Consider the following 19,546-nt stretch of genomic DNA (forward strand, 5'->3'; position numbering starts at 1 on the left):
ATTACCATCTCATCATACCGGGGTACCCATTTTACTGCTGGATGAATAGAGTCATATTTTCAACAACGTCACTTGGCTAAGGAGATATCATGCGTGCTTCAGTGTGGGGCAGGACCGTGGTCCTGGAAACTGGCAGGAGTCAAGCTGCCGAAACGCGGTCACCCATCCAACTATTCTCCGCCACCGACGTTGCTTAACCTCACTGATTTGGGAGGGCTAATTTATCTTGGAATTTGTCTCATCCTGAATCGATTATTTCCAAGCCACACGTTCATCGTGATTTTAGTCGATCGTGACCTTGAGTGAGATGTATAATGTGTCCAAGGTATATTGAGTTACGAAGTCTGTATTTGCTTAATTACTCCCTCGGGTTTTTAAATGTATTCAATTAATGCAATTTCTGTCTCAGAAATGTCATTTTTCGATTGGAAAAGTGTGTGTACCACATTATGAATGCATTATGATGATCAAGATACATAAACATTTGTAATTATGTTTACACTCCGGCAACTGTAAGTGGGATGGATGGGTTTAGTGAAGGAACAAGTCTCCAGTCCTGTTTCATCTGAATTGTTGAACCGCGCATTGTGCGCTTGGATCTAAATTGTATTGCCATCTCCTTCTCGCTTCAGGCCTAAAACTAAACTTGGACCTCACGTATAAATACTGATTTGGACGACGGAGTTAAACAACATTCACCAACCACTGAGAAGCTTCATTACCTCGCTGACTTGGTTGATGCATGTCATCGTATCCCAAATACGTGGATCGCTGCTCATGATGTCAATCACTGGATTGTCTGGTCCAGTTTCGATTATTTACAGACCGACGTCATTTAGCTGGAATATTGCGGCGTTAAACAACAAACAAACAAACAAATACGAGAAGCTTCATTATCCCTAAAAAAAGTGCAATTGCTGCGGCAGCATATAACATTTAAAGCATCACCTTCAACAGAAAGAAACGTAATTCCTAGCTACAGCAACAAAACCTTCACCAGAAACGCCAACAGCACGACGTAGAAACAAATCAATGCGGCAGATGTCCAGTAGGTGCCGCTGACAAGCCCATCCGGAAGTGGCCTCGTTTGGAATGGCTTCCTAACTCGATCCATTGTCTTCTCACAGGCTTCCTTAGCCCCCGCCCATTTGCCCGGCCCCTGAAGGCGGTATTGGAAGGGGGTGCACGGGCCGAAGAAACACCTCACAGCAAACCCCGGGTCGGTTAGTAGGTACCGCCCTGGAAACGAATTAATCAAAACGGACAAAGATTACCACACGTGTCGGTGTCACTCTATTTACGAAACGAGGTATTTCATTGATATAGTTAAAAGCGGGGTTGTAAAAACGCCCCACGAAGCACACTTGTAAAATGATTTCACGCGCCGTATGGCATTAGTGACGTCATAGTTACTTTTTAAATTGTTAAGGTCATATGATGCTAACATACTAACAGTGCGCTTTTGGACAGTTATTACGTGAAGATCGGGGGTAGAATAAGTCTTCAGCAACCCATGCTCGCCGTAAAAGGCGACTGTGCTTGTCGTAAGAGGCGACTAACAGGATCGGGTGGCCAGGCTCGCTGACTTGGTTGATGCATGTCATCTATCCCAATTGCGTGGATCGATGCTCATGTTGTCAGTCACTGGATTGTCTGGTCCAGACTCGGTTACTTACAGACCGCGATCATATAGCAGAAATGCGGCGGCGTTTTACAAACAAACAAACAATATATCACCGATAACAGTAAAAGCAAGATGACGTCACAATGCTTCATTTTTGAGAACATTAACAAAAGGCGCCATGAGTTTTTGATGACAAATAACGTCATTTGAACAGTAGCGTTTCATTTCTTAACCCCATAGCCCCTGGGCGGGTACATGGACGGGAGGTCAGGCTCGGTAACATGGCTGACTGCGTCTCATCGTACCCCGACGACATGGACCCTTGCTCATAATATTAACCATTGGCTTGCTGGGCCCCGACTCATATACCTGCAGGTCAACGTACTCTAGCTACAATCTCATTAAAATCAGATCTGAGTTCTTGCTGCCGCTAAACAAAGATCTGAGGACATCCCATTACCGGTCACGTCAGAACGACCTTTCGCGAACTTTGATCGACCAATGAAATGACTAACAAGAAGTTGACATCAGCCAATTAGAAAGCAGCTTTCTCGAGCTTTACGATACTCGTTTTAAAGTGGCGACTTCCTTTTCAGACTACGCTTGAAAAATATGTTGACAAAGTTTTCCATTACAATTTTGAAAACTGAAAAAACGAACATTCTGGAATGTCTAATATATGGTTGAGATTGTATGGCAGTGCTTCCCACGTACTGTGCAACGCTCCTCCGTTCAAATGTTTATAGACGATAATTTTGACGGAATTTTGTCGTACTGTCGTTCGAAATACCCCTTGTTAACGTTTCCGAGGTTGCATGATTAGACAACACATTCCGACTGTCACTTTCATGATCTAGTAAGCGACGCTTTGATTGGTCGGATGAAAGGCCGTTCTGACGTGACCCGTAATCGGGTGTCCTCAGATTGTTTAGCGATAGCGAGATCTAAGATCTGATTTGAATGAGATTGACTCTAGCTACAGGTGGACGATTGTAGAATGCAGCGTAAAACAACAAACAAACAAAACATAGGACTACTTACACAGGTTAGGCTTGCATCCAACCAGGTTCCCTATCTGATCCATGAAGTCGACGAAGTCCACCTGGATGGTGTGCCGGGGGGAGTTGACGTAGCGCTGCGTCAACGCGGCCTGCTTCGCCCGGATGTTGCTCCACATCTTGTCCCTGGATGGCAGCTTTATCAGGCCCTGTTGGGGGAACGAGTACACAGGGACACTTGAACGGCGTCTTTTACCAGTTCTGACCATTCAAATCCACATAAACCGCCGGGCAAAAGAAAGTTTACTCTTCGAAATTGTATTTGACCAAAAAATTACGGGGCGGTCGCGTAGCCTAGTGTTAAAGCGTTCGCTCGTCAACCGAAGACCCGGGTTCGATTCCCGACATGGGTACTATGTGCAATTGCTGGAATCATGCTAAAAGCGGCGTAAAACTATACTCACTCACTCACCTAGAAATTACACACGTTATTAAAACGTTACGAGGCTGAAAACACACCGAAATACTACAAATTTGAGGTACAAAACAGAACTATATGATACCCGTATTAGATACATCACCATCGACAAACCATCTCATGTTTGTTTCATTTTAAGCAACCAAAAATTGGGTGTATACTTTTATTTGCCTGACAGTTACGTCCGACACAACTTAACAATATTCTGTTAAAACATCGACTGACAGGGATATATTATAGATAACAGGTATAAAAAGCGTCTCCGAATACCAAGTGTATTATTTCTCCATTTTATTAGTTTTAAAAATAAAATGAAGATATATAATACATAGGATAATCGAGAATGTATAAAAATATTCTTCAGTCATCTGCCAATTATAAGACAAGTGGGGCTTCATACGATAGGAACCTGTGAAGATCCGGGGTAGAATAGGTCTTCAGCAACCTATGCTTGCCGTAAAAGGCGACTATGCTTGTCGTAAGAGGCGACTAACGGGATCAGGTGGTCAGACTCGCTGACTTGGTTGATGCATGTCATCGTTTACCAGTTGCTTGGATCAATGCTCATGATGCCAGTCACTGGATTGTCTGGTCCAGACTCGATTATTTACAGACCGCGGTCATATAGCTGGAATATTGCTGAGTGTGGCGTTAAACAACAAACAACAACAACAACAACAATTCAATCGATATGTAGCCATTTTCATAACAACAACAACAACAACAACAACGTGTCCAGCTCTTCTCGTGTGACTGATGCAGCAAGGCTAAGGCTTGATGTCTAAAATTTTTCCAGATTCCCCTGACCGAGATATAAAGTGGAAAAATGCAGTAGGTTAAAATGTAAGACAGGGACAACAGATTACACATAGACAAGCTTATCCAAGGACAACCTATTAAGATAACGACATTCGTGGACCAAATTCCAGGCTCACTTTTTTGGCTCACATCTGGTTCGCAACTGAAGGTGAAAAATATATAATTTCGATACAAAACCCAAGCGTCCAGAGATACGTTGGCACAATGGCGACCGCCTCCGTGGTCTCGTGGTGGAGCGTCCGCCCGGAGAGCGGAAGATTCAGGGTTCGATCCCCGGTGGCGTCATACCAAAAGATGTTAAAAGATGGTACTTGTTACCCAGTCTATCGCTCGGCATTAAGGAGCAAAAAACAAGGACTGGTCGGCTCGGAGTCAGTATACTGTGTCTGAGGGGATATTCATGTTAAACTGCGGCATGGTATCTCAGTGGGCTGGCACTATAAATCGACATCAGTCCTTGTTTTTCTGAACTGTACTGAAAGTAAACAGCGGAGGGTCTGACTGATGGCTATTGTTAACCCGAAGCCATTTACCGCTTTAGTGAGCATGGGTATGGTACTGACAGACGTGGATCATACATAATCCAGCCCGGGGGTTCCATCCTCCCGAGGCAAGGGAGTTAACTGACTATTAAAGTCCAGTTTCCACCCTTGCCGAACTAGGCTGGTATTATGGAATTACATTTTGTCTGGACTAACGAGTCTGTGCATAGTTTAATCAAAATCGCGCAACCAAATCGAAATCCATTTCGTAAACTGTCGTGTAGATTTCGGTCGACTGCAGGATTTGCAAAGCATGTGCACCGACGACTCGTTGTCAACAGAAATTTTCAAAATCTTTTCATGTTTTTAATCAAGGTGCTCACATGATTTGATGCATTTTGCGATGTAAGACCCATTTTATCACAATAAAGATCTTGATTATCAATCAGATCGTCCTGACTGGGTGCCGCCATTTTGTTTGAAGCAAATGCAAGTGATAGCCACCAGTGGCGCTACGATCGAGCCCAGGAATTCCAGCCTAGATCGGCAAGGGTGGAAACTCCCAACCTATACTGGCCGTAAGAGGTAACCAAATGTTATCGGGTCGGCTTGATCAATATCGCGTCCTCGTACCCCGACGATGTGGATCGTTGCTCGCAATATCGATCACTGGATTCTCTGATTTAGGCTCGGTTGTTTACAGGTCGCTGTCATGCAGCTGGAATATTACTGTGTGTGGCGTTACACAACAAACAAACAAATAAACAGAAACATTCACAATCAGGGCGAACCGGGCGCCGTCGCCATCAGCCTGGCTCCCTGAATATGCTACAGCGACAGAGCAGCAAACCCAGGGAATCAAGCAAAGTTGCTATTTTAACCAACGAATCAAGCCACTGCCTGGTTCAAGCGGCAGAGAAACCAGCGACTGCGCCGACCAATCAGCGCCCAGATTACATCGCACAAACTGCAATATGTTTCATGCAACAGTTTTGCTGCAATCTCCTCTGCACATTGCTTAATATCAGACCACGGTAGGGTTCGCACATTATTCATTACCGGAGTAGGACATTGCCGGGAGTTACACACAGCCTCATTTCAATTGTTGGCTAAGATATATAACAAATCATTTGGGAACATTTGTTAAAAAACAACAATTAATTGACTAACTTTGGCAAATCAAATGCATATTATTTCTAAGCATTATGTAATTTTCAAAATTTTAAATGCATCCCACCCTCCTTTTTGTTAGAAGCCAGACATGCGTCCTTTTAAAAAAAAGCTGTATCCCCGCTGATGTATAAGTTTGGCCCGACCACTAAAATATCATTTGAAAACAGGGGCGGTCGGGTAGCCTAGTGGGTAAAGCGTCCCCTCGTCACCCTGAAGACCCGGATTCGATTCCCGAGATGGGTACAATGTGTGAAGCCCATTTCTGGTGTCCCCTGCCGTGATATTGCTGGAATATAGCCAAAAGCGGTGTAAAACCATACTCACTCACTCACTCATTTGAAAACAAACTCAATGCACACTGCTTTTCCTCTGTACTTTCTTCTAAAACAAACCCCTTAACCCATACCCGCACTGTGAAAAACCACCAAATATATAAAGTTTACCTTAAAGACTCTTGTTGCTAGGCGACACTGCAGTTCTGATATTGGCATTACGGCACCCAATGGTTGAATGCAGCCAATGATGGCCAGGGTATGGATCTTTCGATCAGGTGGAAACATATACTGGTACAGATCAACCTTATTGTTCTTGACGTCAACCACAGACTTGTCAATGAAGGGAAACCCGAATTTGTAACCCGTTGCCAGGACGACAAGGTCAATATCGTTCTCACAGGTCCCATCCTTGAACTCGACTCCTGTTTTCGTGAGTTTCCTAATGTCGCCTTTGATGACGATTCTTCCGGTGGATATGTTCATTGGGAGATCGCTGCTCATGTTAGGGTGTTGAGCATTAAACCTGTGTGTAGGCTGGAGGCAATACAGCTTGTGGTCGTACATCTTGTTCAGTTCATCTTCCACCATGCCGGTCGTTATTGAGGCTGGGAGGGTCCGGCCGATCCAGTTGTACATCCGGGTGGTTCTGGCGATGTCAAACGGAAGTCCGTTGTCCATGTTTCTCGGGATGAGCCATGTGCCTCGACGGGTGCTTATAAATGTCTGAAACATAACATCAATATCCGAATATATGTATATACACAGAGGACGGGGGGTGGGGGTGGGGGGATGGGGGAGGGGATGGTGGATGGGTGGTGGGGGTGGTGGAGAGCAGTCCCATTGAACCATGTCACATGTCATAAATTGTGACAAATACAAGCACAAAAGTAAAAGGCATATTGGTAAATTTATTATATATATAATTATATTGATTCTAAATTCGGTTTTGCAGCAAATGTTTTGTATTGATGTTGGTCAATGGTCGGAGGGGAAGAATACCTTATATCATCTATCAGGGTCTCCAATAGGCTTCGGGTCCAAAACAATTCGGAAGGACAAGTAAAACCTGAACTACATTTGAAATAATTCACATATTAGATAAACTTGTTTTTTCTTAGATAGTTAAAGTCTTAGAGACGCAGGTTTCAAATGAAAGAAAAAACCGTAAACAAGGGGCTGGGAATTTTATCGAATTGCTTTTCAGAAATTATGTTTTTGCTGAAAAAGAGAAGTAATTGCCCGCCACTAAAATTTGATTCTTGCGATGTGTTTTCTTTAAAAATAATTCAAGCTCATATTCATAAATAAAACATGTATTTTTGTAGCTGTAGCCATAGTAGTTATCTTATTCAAATATACGTAAGTACAATAACACCCCGTAAGTCGTCGGGAAAGCATGACTACTTAATCCGAAAAATTGTTATTCCGGACAGTTTCACTTAAACAGTACAGTCCTGAATAACGGGGTTTCACTTTATAGCGATAATAAAACTATTTCGTAATAAAATTGTTTTGTAATAGTAAAAATAGTCACCTTCTTGGCCACACGAGACAAATCATTTGCTGTGTCCACGCCCGAGTTTCCGATTCCGATGACCAATGCTTTCTTGTCCTCCCAACCGTCGGCATGCTTGAAGTCTTGTGAATGCATCATTTTACCTTCGTATAACTCCTGCCCGGGGATCTCTGGCACGTTCTTCGTTGCATGATGCCCTGTACACACCAAAACCCCGTCAAATTGCACGTGCTCTTCACTTCCGGTTTTATGATCTCGTATTTTCACGTCCCATTTTCCAGTTGTCTCGAAATTGTCTGCTGGCTTGACAAGCACAGCCTCCCTGTTGTATTGTATGTGTTTGTCGAGGCCGAAGTGCTTCTTGTAGTTCCTCAGATATTCCAGAACCTGCAAAAGGGTGGATTTTGGTTAGAGAGGGACTACGTTCCACGGCCTGTGGACACTTCCTGTACAGGTCCGGACATTGTAATAAGATTGTCTGTTTGTTTGTTGTTTAACGCCGCACTCAGCAATATTCCACCTATATGACTGCGGTCTGTAAATAATCGAGTCTAGACCAGACAATCCAATGATTGACATCATGAGCATCGATCAACGCATTTGGGATACGATGGCATCAACCAAGTCACCGAGCCTGACTACCCGATCCTGTTAGTCGCCTCTTACGACAAGTATAGTCGCCTTTTACGGCAAGCATGGGTTGCTGAAGACATATTCTAACCTGGATTTTCACGAGTCTGTATTTAGTACTAACTGGGATCAAGGGGGAAATTTATATATTAACCCGGTATTCTGTTATTTGAGTTAGTGTTTGTTAGTTTTTAACGCCGCTCTCGGCAATATTCTAGCTTGAATATTGCTGAGTGCGGCGTTAAACAACAAACAAACATTCTTCATATTGAAACGAAAGCCGTTATCATACAAGAATTTCATAGTCATGGAAATTAAACGTGCTTGCCGTAATTTATATATGGACGCTAGGTGTTAGACGTCTCTGAAATAAATACTCCGACATCGTGCCGTAACCAGTGTCCATGAGCTATCTCATCATTGCAGCGGCATGTCGGCAATTGGGAGATATGTCGAGGTCAGTAACGAGAACAGGGGGTGTTGAATTACGCAAGTCATCGTGATGATAATAATAACGATATCGTAATGCCCTTGAGTGTCTCACATACTTATATATGTGGTGTCGTGAGGTGAGGTGATGAGGTTTAACGTCGCATTCAAAATTTTGTGCACTTTTGTGGCGCCGTGCTTGGGCGTGTGGCTGCGTGTCCTAGTCAGGACTAATCCCGATTTTACAGTGCTAACCCACTGAGATACCATGCCGCAGTTTGACGTGAATACCTTACTTAGACACACTATACTGACTCCAAGCCGACCAGTCCTTGTTTTAGCCCCTAAATGCCGAGCGACAGGCAGGGTAACAACAAGTACCATCTTTTAACGTCTTTTGGTATGAGTGAGTGAGTGAGTTTGATTTTACGCCGCTTTAAGCAATATTCTAGCAATCTCACGGCGGGGGACACCAGAAATGGTCTTCACACATTGTACCATCTTTTAACGTCTTTTTGTATGAGGCGGCAAGGGGGGACGCTTTACCACTTTCTCACTCTTTGAATATAGATTGAGGAGCACCTCAATTCAATAAATTCGATCATAGCAAAAGAAAACTACCACAGAACACAAACATACCCTCAATAGTACACCCTTTCGGGTGTAGACGCCATGACACTCAGAAACCATATGATATATAGAATATCCTCAAAATAGAATAACGCGGCTTTATTCTTTTTCATTTGGAACTCCCTGATTATATTCGTTTTCGAGATAGAAACACTTCGCTCACTCCTTCCGATAATGCATAATCATCAACGCTGATTGTCTGATTAGAAAGTTCACCCGGCGTGACGCCTTTGGAGGTATCCTCAGATCGTCACGCGGTATAGTAAAAAAATAAAAATCTGAAAGTTTAAATTTATGTTATTTTACACAATGCTTTTCTCATTCTTCTTTCGATCCTAAGCGGAAACGTGCCTAAACAAAGGTTTCGAGCTTGTAAAAACAAATTCACCGAACACCCTGTCACGGAGCTGTGCTCCAGTGATCAGGGGTGTCCAAAAATATGAAAAAAGTAATAATGAAAACGCGGTATTAGGTTCACGGGTTTATTAATAACGGTTAATTTACCTATAGATAATAATAACGGATAGATAAACACAATCAGCGCTAACAAGGATAATTGATTAATTACATCAGCGCAAATATACAACCGGTTTAGCATTCGTGACCAACTCGTGTTATTCCGGGACAAGCCAATTAGCGACTCGTGCCCCTCTCATGGCCATTTTTGCGACCGGGTTCCGTCTTAGCGCAAACTGGCATACCTAAAACCATTGTGAACTCGTTGCGTAATGGTTCACATATATTTCCCCATATATTATATATAGTTCAGTTAAATTTATAGCACACCGGGACATGCGGAATTATACAGTATGATTGAACACATTTAACTGTGTCTTGGGTATATATTGAGATGCAAGACATATGTAAAATCAAAAATTATTTCTGAGGGATTCTTTGACGAAGAACTTGAAATCATACGCGCATTCTGATTGGTTTGTCGTATTTTCGCACAAAACATTCATCGATAGGGGGACGAGTCTTCTTGCAGGTTACGCAAAGGGGCGAGTGGTGACGGATGCCGGTTTAGCTGAGCAACTGTATCGCAGTAAAACACATAGAAAAGCTGAAACAACACCTTGACAAGATACCGACCAGATGCTTAGACAGCCAATTAGGTCGGCTTTTAACAATTAACACCTGAGTCAATTAACTCAACACTCGAATGAGTGAATGACTTCGGTTAGGTTAAATAACGGAAAATTAACATAGAAGGCCTATTCCTTAAATAAGACATTTAGACTACTAAAATAGACGAGTGCATCTGAAGATCATACAAGTCAGAACGACTAAAGGATATACTAAATTCCCAAATAGCTAGACAATAATGGTTATCAACAGATTAATATAAAAACCGGAGTATTACAAACCCTAGTAACTAAGTTTAGTTCAGTACAGCCAGATCGAACCATGTCCCCAAAACATTTACATTTACTGACCAATTAACGCCCCGGTGACACACATAGCATCATCGTGACCACCTCCCATCAATCTGGGTCATGCACTTTTTTCCCCGATCGACCTTCACGCGCTGAACACGTGACTTAGCGGATGTGGCTACAAATCAGGATAAAACTTCTGGATCCTTTCGCCGGCTACGTTTTGTCTCCTCGGGGTGTGTTGGCCGATGCAGGTACTGATGGCCTAGCGACTTCGGCTCTTGAATTGGATGGTGACATTGCGACCTTGGCTCCTAAACGTTTGTTCCCCTGTTCTTCTGTTGATGGGATCTACTGCACCTAGACACAACTATTCGTCGAACACTAATCCCTAGTCTCCACTATTCCCACGGCGACGGGGCTCTCACCTCAGTCTTGGATCACGCATCTTCTCCTGAAGAAGCCTGCATTCGAGCTGCTGTTGGTCTTATCCAGGACATGGTGACAGCCATTTTGGACCTTCTTGCCCATCACACGGAGTCAGTAACTACCCTAGGACGGCGTTGTGTGCTTCAACACTGCTCATGATATGATCCTTTTAAAAAAATCAGCTTTATTAACTGATGTGGTCAACTCCTTCCCTCTTTGCTGGGCACATCCAAGACATCGTGCAGGAAGTTCAACGTGACACTTCTCTCCAAGTTACAGTGTATCTGCGCTGCTTACAAAGAAACCAGCTTGACGAGCAACAGAAGGATCGTAAACGCCTGCCTTCACTCCTACTCAGTGAGACCTGTAGGAGGTTCTTAGTAGCAAATCCAGTTCCTTTAGCAGCTTGGGGCGTGGTCGCCAAGGACAACGTGGTGGCAGATCAAGAGGAAGTACCGTATCTCACTCCGGATCTAAATGTAGTGGAAAATCTCCCAGAACAGGAGAACTCCAAGAGACTCGTTTCTTCTTCAGAAGAACAGGGCCCACTTGCACAAAGCGATCTTAGCGCTAAGATGATCTTAACTCCCATACTTTAACATAGGCTTACAATACTCGTAGCGCTAAGATCGCTTTGAGCAAGTGGGCCCAGGACTATTCTGCCCCCAGCTGTTCCTGTGGTCCATGACCTGTCGGCAGAAGATCGGGTCTATTTGCAAATAAGTTGTCCATTCTGGACGATCCGTTTGTTCTGTTCCGTTATCCCGTTATCATCTACCCTCCATTGCGACGCCTCCTACGTTGTACAAGCCTCTCCAACACCTATATCCAGAGAAGGAGCTTCCGGTTCTCACAGATGCATTAGGTACGTTACTGTCTAAGAACACCACAGGGAGTCTGGGCACAGCTCCGACGACGCCAGGTTTCTACTCTCCGATATTCCTGGTCCCAAAGAAAGACATCCTTCACATCCGGCTCATATTCAATAAGATATAACTAGTGACACCTCCGCACTTCCGGATAATGTCAATCGGGTTACTACATATGATTCTTCGCCTCGACGACTTCTAGATCTACAGGATGCGTATTTACTGGTCCCCATCCGGTTCATTCTTCGCTTTAATGGAAGTTGCTGGAATTACTTCGATCCAGTGGATTTGCCAGCTATTTCATATATTATTTCATTATTTTCACCTCTTATTCCTCCATAAAGAAGAGTACAAAAAAGCAGAAAATAATAGATAAACATATAAGAGAACAACATATTATTTTGCATTAAATATGCAGAATGCTTATGCCGATATATTGAGCCAGAGTTAGTTGAACAACATTTTAAACATTAGCTTGACATAATTTACACACATTCTTGCAAAGTCATCAGCATCTTTATCACATAATCAGTTCTGCACGACAACAGGCATACAGTGAGCTTTGTTCAGTCCATACCATGCAAGTAGCAGCTAAAGTCAACATCCCCGATATTGATCAACTCCAACGCTTACGCCTATCCCCCAAGCTGTGTGCTACCTTCACATCCGGCTCATTTTCATTCATTCATTCATATGATTCTTCGCCCTAGCAACTTCTAGATCTACAGGACGCGTATTTACTGGTCCCAATCCGGTTCATTTTTCTCTTTAATGGAAGGTGCTGGAATTACTTCGATCCAGTGGATTTGCCAGTTATTTCATGCCCTGACGACGATCGCTTTACATGCCGCTTCAACACTCAGCTATCCCGGAAAGTCCGGGGTTCGATCCCCGGCCGCGTCATACCAAAAGACGTTAAGAGATGGTACTTGTTGTTACCCTGTCTGGCGCTCAGCATTAAGGGGTTAGAGCAAGGACTGGTCGGCTCGGAGTCAGTATACTGTGTCTGAGTGGGGTATTCCTGTTAAACTGAAGCATGGTATCTCAGTGGGCTTGCACTATAAATCGGCATCAGTACGGTCTAGTACAAGCAGCACCACACACACACGTGCACGTCGCTATATAAGTGCAATCACCTCATCATCTCTGGTCGTCATGTTAGCTGCTAAGTGTTTTAACTTAGCTATATATCTTGTAGCCAAGAATTCCGTCATTGCAACTACAATGGGTGCAAAGGTCTCTATGGTTGCTGGGGGCACGGGTGGCCCAGTTGTCTAAGGCGCCGCGATTCGCTGTGCAGAAACCTATGATTGTGGGTTCCAATCCCGATTCGCCCCGATTATGTTTCTAGGTTTGTCAGCACCATGCCCGTGCTCGTGGGTTTCACCGAGGTAGTAAACGTCTAAGACCTGCATCACTTCGGGCTTTACTCCCACCTAAAGCTGACACGCCGTGATATAACTGGAATACTGTTAAAAGCGGCGTTACACCAAACTCACTCACTCACTCAAACCGTGGGATAAATGCATTGTATGAGTAAGGATAAGTTTAAAATTGTTAATTTTACAATAAATTGTATATTGATAACACTTATCCTATCTCACACGCTATATGCCCACCCGTCTATCCCCGATATCTCAATTCCTCTAGCCTATTAGCTCGAGAAAGAGAACGAGCTGGTTGGGGAAATCAGGTTTTCAGGGCATGTAATTTAAAAAAAACCCGTGCATGACCCAGATTGATGGGAGGTAATTTGGGGGTTAATGTCAAGTTTAACTCTTTTATCCCCAATTAACTTTTGAACTGTTCCCTAACAAAGCGGTATGGTTATTGACTGCGTCATAAAACATCATTCAGTTGATAATCAATGCTCTTAACTGGTGGCCCGTGAAGATCCGGGGTAGAATAGGTCTCCAGCAACTCATGCCTGTCGTTAATGGCGACCAAACTTGTCGTAAGAGGCAACTATCGGGATTGGGTGGTCAGGTCCACTGACTTGGTTGATGCATGTCATCGTATCCTTATTGAGTGGATCGATGCTTATGATGTCAATCACTGGATTGTCTGGTCCAGACTTGATCATTTACAGACTGCTGTCATATAGCAGGAATATTGCTGAGTGCGGCGTTAAACAACAAACAAACAAAATCTAAACTGGTTATAGCGCATACCTGAGAGTTGTGGGTAAAGTTTGGGTATTCATCTGGCATAGGGTAGTCACTGTAGGCCATCATTTCCTTGCTTGTGTTGATGATGGTGCTCTTCATGACTGTCCCTTGGTCATCGCGGACCTTCTCCTGGTAATTCCACAAGCCTCCTTCATCGTCTGTGCGCTCCAGACACACAGGGTCCAGACCTTCATCCAGGCAACATTTAATCGCCGTCAGACCACTGGCACCGCAGCCGATCACCAAAATCTTCATTTTCACGATTTATGCTCACGACCGATCACCAGAGGCTCAAGCTGCTTATGGTTTGGCTATCTGAATAGAGCGCAGTGCAGCTGTACATGACCGGGATCTTCAAGTGCTGTAATCACTGATGACTGGGGTAAGTTACAAAGATTTGTACAGACATGTCTTCCTATTTTTAGACTTTCAAGTATGTCATCTCCACCATGCATTTTGTACAAACGTGAGATCTTTTGCTTGAAATTTATTTAGCAATATTCCAGCAATATGTAGTCAGTCTGTAAATAATATAGTCTGGACCAGACAGTCCAGTGATTGACATCGTTAGCATCGATCCACGCAGTTGGGATCAACCAAGTCAGCGAGCCTGACCGCCCGATCCCGTTAGTCGCCTCTTACGGCAAGCATGGGTGGCTGAAGACATATTCTACCCCGGATCTTCACGGGTCGGCAAGCATAATCGGAAAAAAGCTATAATCGCAACAGGCGGACTCTGTAAGATGGCATTTCTCTCGTGGGTAGTTGAACGAGCTTAGTGCAAATAGAATCAACGGAGATAAAATTTGCAATCTAAAAACCCGTTGATTTTATCACCTTCCGTCATAACTGAAATATTGTTGAAAGTGGGGTCAAACCTGCTCCACTCACTTCTGACGTTCTAATACGAACACAGTGAGTGAGTGAGTGAGTTGGGTTTAACGCCGCTTTTAACATTATTCCAGTTATATCACAGTGTGTCAGTTTAATGTGGGAGGAAAGTATAAAATGATTCAGATCACAGATGTTTATCTCTTTGGTGAAACCCACGAGCACGGGTATGGTGCTGACAAACCTAGAAACACAATCGGAGCGAACCGAGATTCGAACCTACAATCGAAGGTTTCTGGCGTGCCCAAGCGACGCAACTCTGCACAGCGAATCGCGGCGCCTCAGACGACTGGGCCACCCGTAACCCCTAATACGAACACAGGTAACCGAGTATTGTGCGTTTCTCTACATCGTCTATGTGTTTGCTAAACGCCAAACAGGGAGACGTTAAGAAGCGCAGTGTTCACTTACAATGGCGTAGATATGGGTTCGATTCCGACATGAGTGTAATGTGTCGAGCCAAATTCTGGTATCCCCTGCTATGATGCCCAGTCATAATATCTACCGCCGTAATAAATCAGGAACATCGCAAAAACCGACGTAGAAACAAACTGACCACCCTCTTCACACGAGATCAAGGTAAACGGGTGTGGCTTCTTGACCATCAGACGAGAGCTGCACAGGAAGTCGCGTCAGGTGAACTTTCGCTAATCAGAAAATAAGCTTCATGGCTTCTAAATTCTCGGTACGAGTGAGCGAAGCAATTAGATAAGCATATCTGATTTCTGTATCTTGAAAACGAACTAATACAAGTTCCGAATGTAGAACACTAATGCCGCACAATTATGTTGTGGATAATTAAGCACCCTGTCGCTTCTCACCATCGAAGGAATACGTTAAACTACGTTTATAACGAACACGCTTATAACGAACTGTCGGATATAACGAACTGTTTCTTGGTGCCGTCTTCACACATTGTATCCATGTCGAGTATCGAACACGGGTCTTCGGCGTGACGAGCGAACGCTTTGACCACTAGGCACGGGTATAACTGCTAACAGACCAACGATCGTTATCAGAATGAACCAGGGATTCGAACCAGTGGCCAGCGGATCCTGGCACGACAAAGAGATGAAACTCAATATGTAGAGTTGCAACACAATATCACCGTTTAAGAGGAAATACGGTAAATGAACCGAACACGTACTTGATAAAAGTGCTCTGCCATGGTCAGCCTGGTTTGAATTACACGACTGACATGGGCCAGGGCTCCAGATAATATTACCATTGGGTATTAACTCACAATTTGTAATTCACTTTGGGTATTGATATTTTTTAACTTCCTCTGGTGCGGTCTGAAGGGTATTTTTGAATCAAGGAGTGAAACTTTTTTATAATATACTTCTGCTTCAAATACTGTTTCAGGTGACTTCCAAATTGCATCTGTGCATGTGCTGCCCCAAGTGTGTCAATATCGCATAAACTCACAACAGCGATATTTGTCTCAGTTACTATAGTTTGTTTGTTTCTTTCTTTGTTGTTTAACGCCGCAATATTCCATCTATATGACGGCGGTTTGTAAATAATCGAGTCTGGACCAGACAATCCAGTGATTGACATCACGAGCATCGATCCACGCAACTGGGATCGATGACATGTATCAACCAAGTCAGCGAGGCTGAGCACCCGATTCTGTCAGTCGTCTCTTACGACAACTACTAACCCTGATCAAACATCTTTGAGCAAGAGGCCTATGACGATCTTTGAAATCTTCGGGGAAAGAGCATGTTGGATTGCATCTTCAAAGCGGTAGAAATGCAGCCCACAGTACAGTTGTAAAATAAATTATTTTTACGTCAGATGTCCAGAGTGAAACATTTCATTTTTGAATAAGTTAAAAAAAAGAAGCTATCAAGCGTAGTAAATTGATATCACAGGAGTTCAATAAATTTTCAAACGTAATTCTACCTAAATACTATTTCTGTAATGAGGGAAGAACACTATTTCTCAAGTGAATATATTTCGTACATACAAAAGACATGGTTTTCATCCTCTACTGAATGAAGGTCACATTCTTTACACACAGATGCTGCATGATGTACATTTAACAATGACCTTTTACGAATAATGTTGACCCGAAAGTTGTGAAGAGATATTTAAAAATTACACCTTGCTGTAACTAATCGTTTTTCTCTGTTCTATACTGAACCGCAAAAGAAACGTCACCATGGACAGATATATGAGAAACCTTATATGTCCAAACACTGTAAACATACTTTAAGACATATTAAAAAGATGAAACTTGGCAAAACTGATCATCAAGGTTGAAATTAAAATGTCAATTGTTCTTGTTCTCAATGAAAAACAACACTATTCTCTGAGAAAATGGTATCAGTATCTCGTGTGTCTGCCATGTGCATTTATGACTGCCGTGCAACGTCGAAACATGGAATGGATGAGGCGGTTGATGAAGGCCATAGGCACTTGAGCCCACACTCTGAGGAACGCCTGATACAGTTCAGCTGCAGTTGTCGGCCTTGGTCGGACGTCATTCAGCCGTCTTTGAATCTTGTCCCACAGGATTTAAATCGGGACTGAGGGCAGGCCACTGAATGGTTCTGATGCCATTCTGCTGAAGGAAGTCTCTTGTTGCTCTCGCAATGTGGACACGGGCGTTATCATGCTGAAACTCGTGGTTGCGGTGACATGCCAAATGAGGTATGGCGTGTGGTCTCAAGACTTGATCAATGTACCGAGCTGCTGTGACACCATTGCCTCTCCTTTGACCGATGTTCTGGAAGACCACAGGGCCGAACCTCTGAGCAAGACCAATTCCATCTCACACCATGATGCTCAGACCACCCTCTCTCAACAACACAAGCATCGTTCCCCACGGCGTCGCCGGACTCTCTCTCTCTCTCTGCTATCTGCAGTTGAGATACTGTAACGGGTCTCGTCTGAGAAGAGGACTCTTCTCCACTGCTGGTGGCGCCAATGCTGGTGCTGTGTTGCCCACTGAAGACGGTCCCGGCGATGACGTTTTGTCAGAATGGGTCTTCGGTGTGACCTGTGACAGTGGAGGTGTCTGCTCGTCAATCGTCGAATGGTGTCGCTGGTGTGTCCCCAGTTTCCGCAGCGGTAACAAAGCGATCATGAAGATGCTGTCACACAATCTGACGATCATGACGTCGAGTGGTTACCCTTGGTCTTCCACTACGTGGTCGGTCATCTGTAGTGTTGGTGGTCTGGTACCGTGGCTGGAGCCTGTATATAGTCCTTGAAATGCATTGGCTACTTGCCGGGCGGTTTGTCCAGCTTTCAATCGTCCAAGGGCTTGGTGTCGCTGATTTCTTGTCAATCTTGGCATGTGGCAGCAATTCAATAACGAATGAATGTTATCCGATCTTGATGGATTTTTATAGGGCAAGAAATGGAGGAACGCGTGTGCATTTTAATTTGCACGAAACTCACGTGCTGCGTTTGGGCGATCGGTTTTATTGTCATCTGCTTTGTTTTTTTATCATCAAAATTCCTTTTTGTTAATGTTAAATTTTAGAAACTTTGACAAAAATTACACAGATATTTAAATGACAACTTTTCATCCAATGTTACTTGGGGTGACGTTTCTTTTGCGATTCAGTATATATAATTCGGATTGCGGAAGAGACTTTATATTGGCATAATGCACTAAAAAAAGTAGAACTCCAAACTGTGGACCATGTTTGGAAATATATATATCTTCTAAATGCAGACAAAAACATGTTCTTATCACCTACATCTTGGTAGAACCACATATACGCAAAGCCGTTATTAAACAACATTTGTCTCACACACGATGCCAAATTGACTTTACCAGTCTTATCTTATACTTTAAGCATAACATACGTTTGTCGTATGGGATAGTGATGAAAGCGAAAAGTAACAGATTCATACTTGATTTTTTTCTGACATTGCATTTTCGAATCCACATGGAACTAATTCTATTCGGCGATTATAAATAAGTCTTTTCTTCCATACTTGTATTTTGAGTTACGGTTACTCTTTCAAACAGGGATATAATATGTTATGTTATTTGAGGCCTTGTAAGTGAGAACAATAACATGCATTTCATGTTGGTGAGGTGAGGTTTAACGTCGTTCAAGATTACTGTACTTATATAGCAGCGTCCGCTCACCGTGAGTGTGGTTGCTTGTACTAGTCCGGCCTAATATCCGGTTTCATAGTGCTAACCCACTGAGATACCATGCCGCAGTTTAACACTGATAGCCACTCAAACACAGTATGCTGGCTCACCAGCCGATCAGTCCTTGTTTTAGCCCCTTAATGGCGAGCGCTAGACAGGGTAACAACAAGTACCATCTTTCAACTGCTTTTGGTATGAGTGAGTGAGTTTAACAATATTCCAGCAATCACACGGCGAGGGACACCAGAGGTGCTTCACGCATTGTACCCATGTCGGGAATCGAACCCGGGTCTTCGGCAAGCGCCAGGCGGGTAACAAGTACCATCGTTTAACGTTTTAAGGTACCACAGGGCCGAGGATTGAACTATTGACCATCCGCTCTCCGGGGCAGAATAGGTCCTTTCCAATTCTGTTTTCTCAAATATCATCCAAGGCTTCTTTGTGGTATGCATTTTATTACATTATAAAAAAATAATACATTGAACCCCCGTTAATCCAGACGGTGATGTTCAAATTGAAATCGTCCGGATGAAGGTAAAACCGGATCAACGAATCATTGGTAGGGAGTAAAGACTATGTCTTCGAGGAAGAACGAGAGTAATCTGTACATTGGTTTCTGTGCCGGGCTGATTACTG

The 19,546-nt window shown here is 43.5% G+C and overlaps 1 protein-coding gene across 1 annotated transcript; it reads right to left on the bottom strand.

Moving 5' to 3' along the window:
- Window positions 1–711: 711 nt before the first annotated feature.
- On the bottom strand, window positions 712–14,170 carry LOC139459724 (flavin-containing monooxygenase 5-like). Its single transcript, XM_071241368.1, has 5 exons — window positions 13,900–14,170; window positions 7,384–7,752; window positions 6,018–6,572; window positions 2,666–2,831; window positions 712–1,239 (listed from the first exon to the last, which is right to left on the bottom strand). The coding sequence occupies exons 1-5, from the start codon at window positions 14,149–14,151 to the stop codon at window positions 977–979; spliced, it is 1,605 nt and encodes a 534-aa protein (XP_071097469.1). The 5' UTR covers window positions 14,152–14,170; the 3' UTR covers window positions 712–976.
- Window positions 14,171–19,546: the final 5,376 nt, after the last annotated feature.

Source organism: Haliotis cracherodii, unplaced genomic scaffold (assembly GCF_022045235.1).
Source record: "Haliotis cracherodii isolate W230 unplaced genomic scaffold, xgHalCrac1.p SCAF_13, whole genome shotgun sequence".
NCBI classification, from domain to species: domain Eukaryota; kingdom Metazoa; phylum Mollusca; class Gastropoda; order Lepetellida; family Haliotidae; genus Haliotis; species Haliotis cracherodii.

Excerpts from the sequence above, each read along its gene's own strand:
- LOC139459724 (XM_071241368.1), bottom strand. The coding sequence starts at position 14,151 with ATGAAGATTTTGGTGATCGGCTGCGGTGCCAGTGGTCTGACGGCGATT. Across the intron at positions 7,753-13,899 it reads ACTTTACCCACAACTCTCAG|GTTCTGGAATATCTGAGGAA; the intron begins GTATGCGCTATA and ends ACCCTTTTGCAG. Across the intron at positions 2,832-6,017 it reads TAGCAACAAGAGTCTTTAAG|GGCCTGATAAAGCTGCCATC; the intron begins GTAAACTTTATA and ends TTCCCCCAACAG.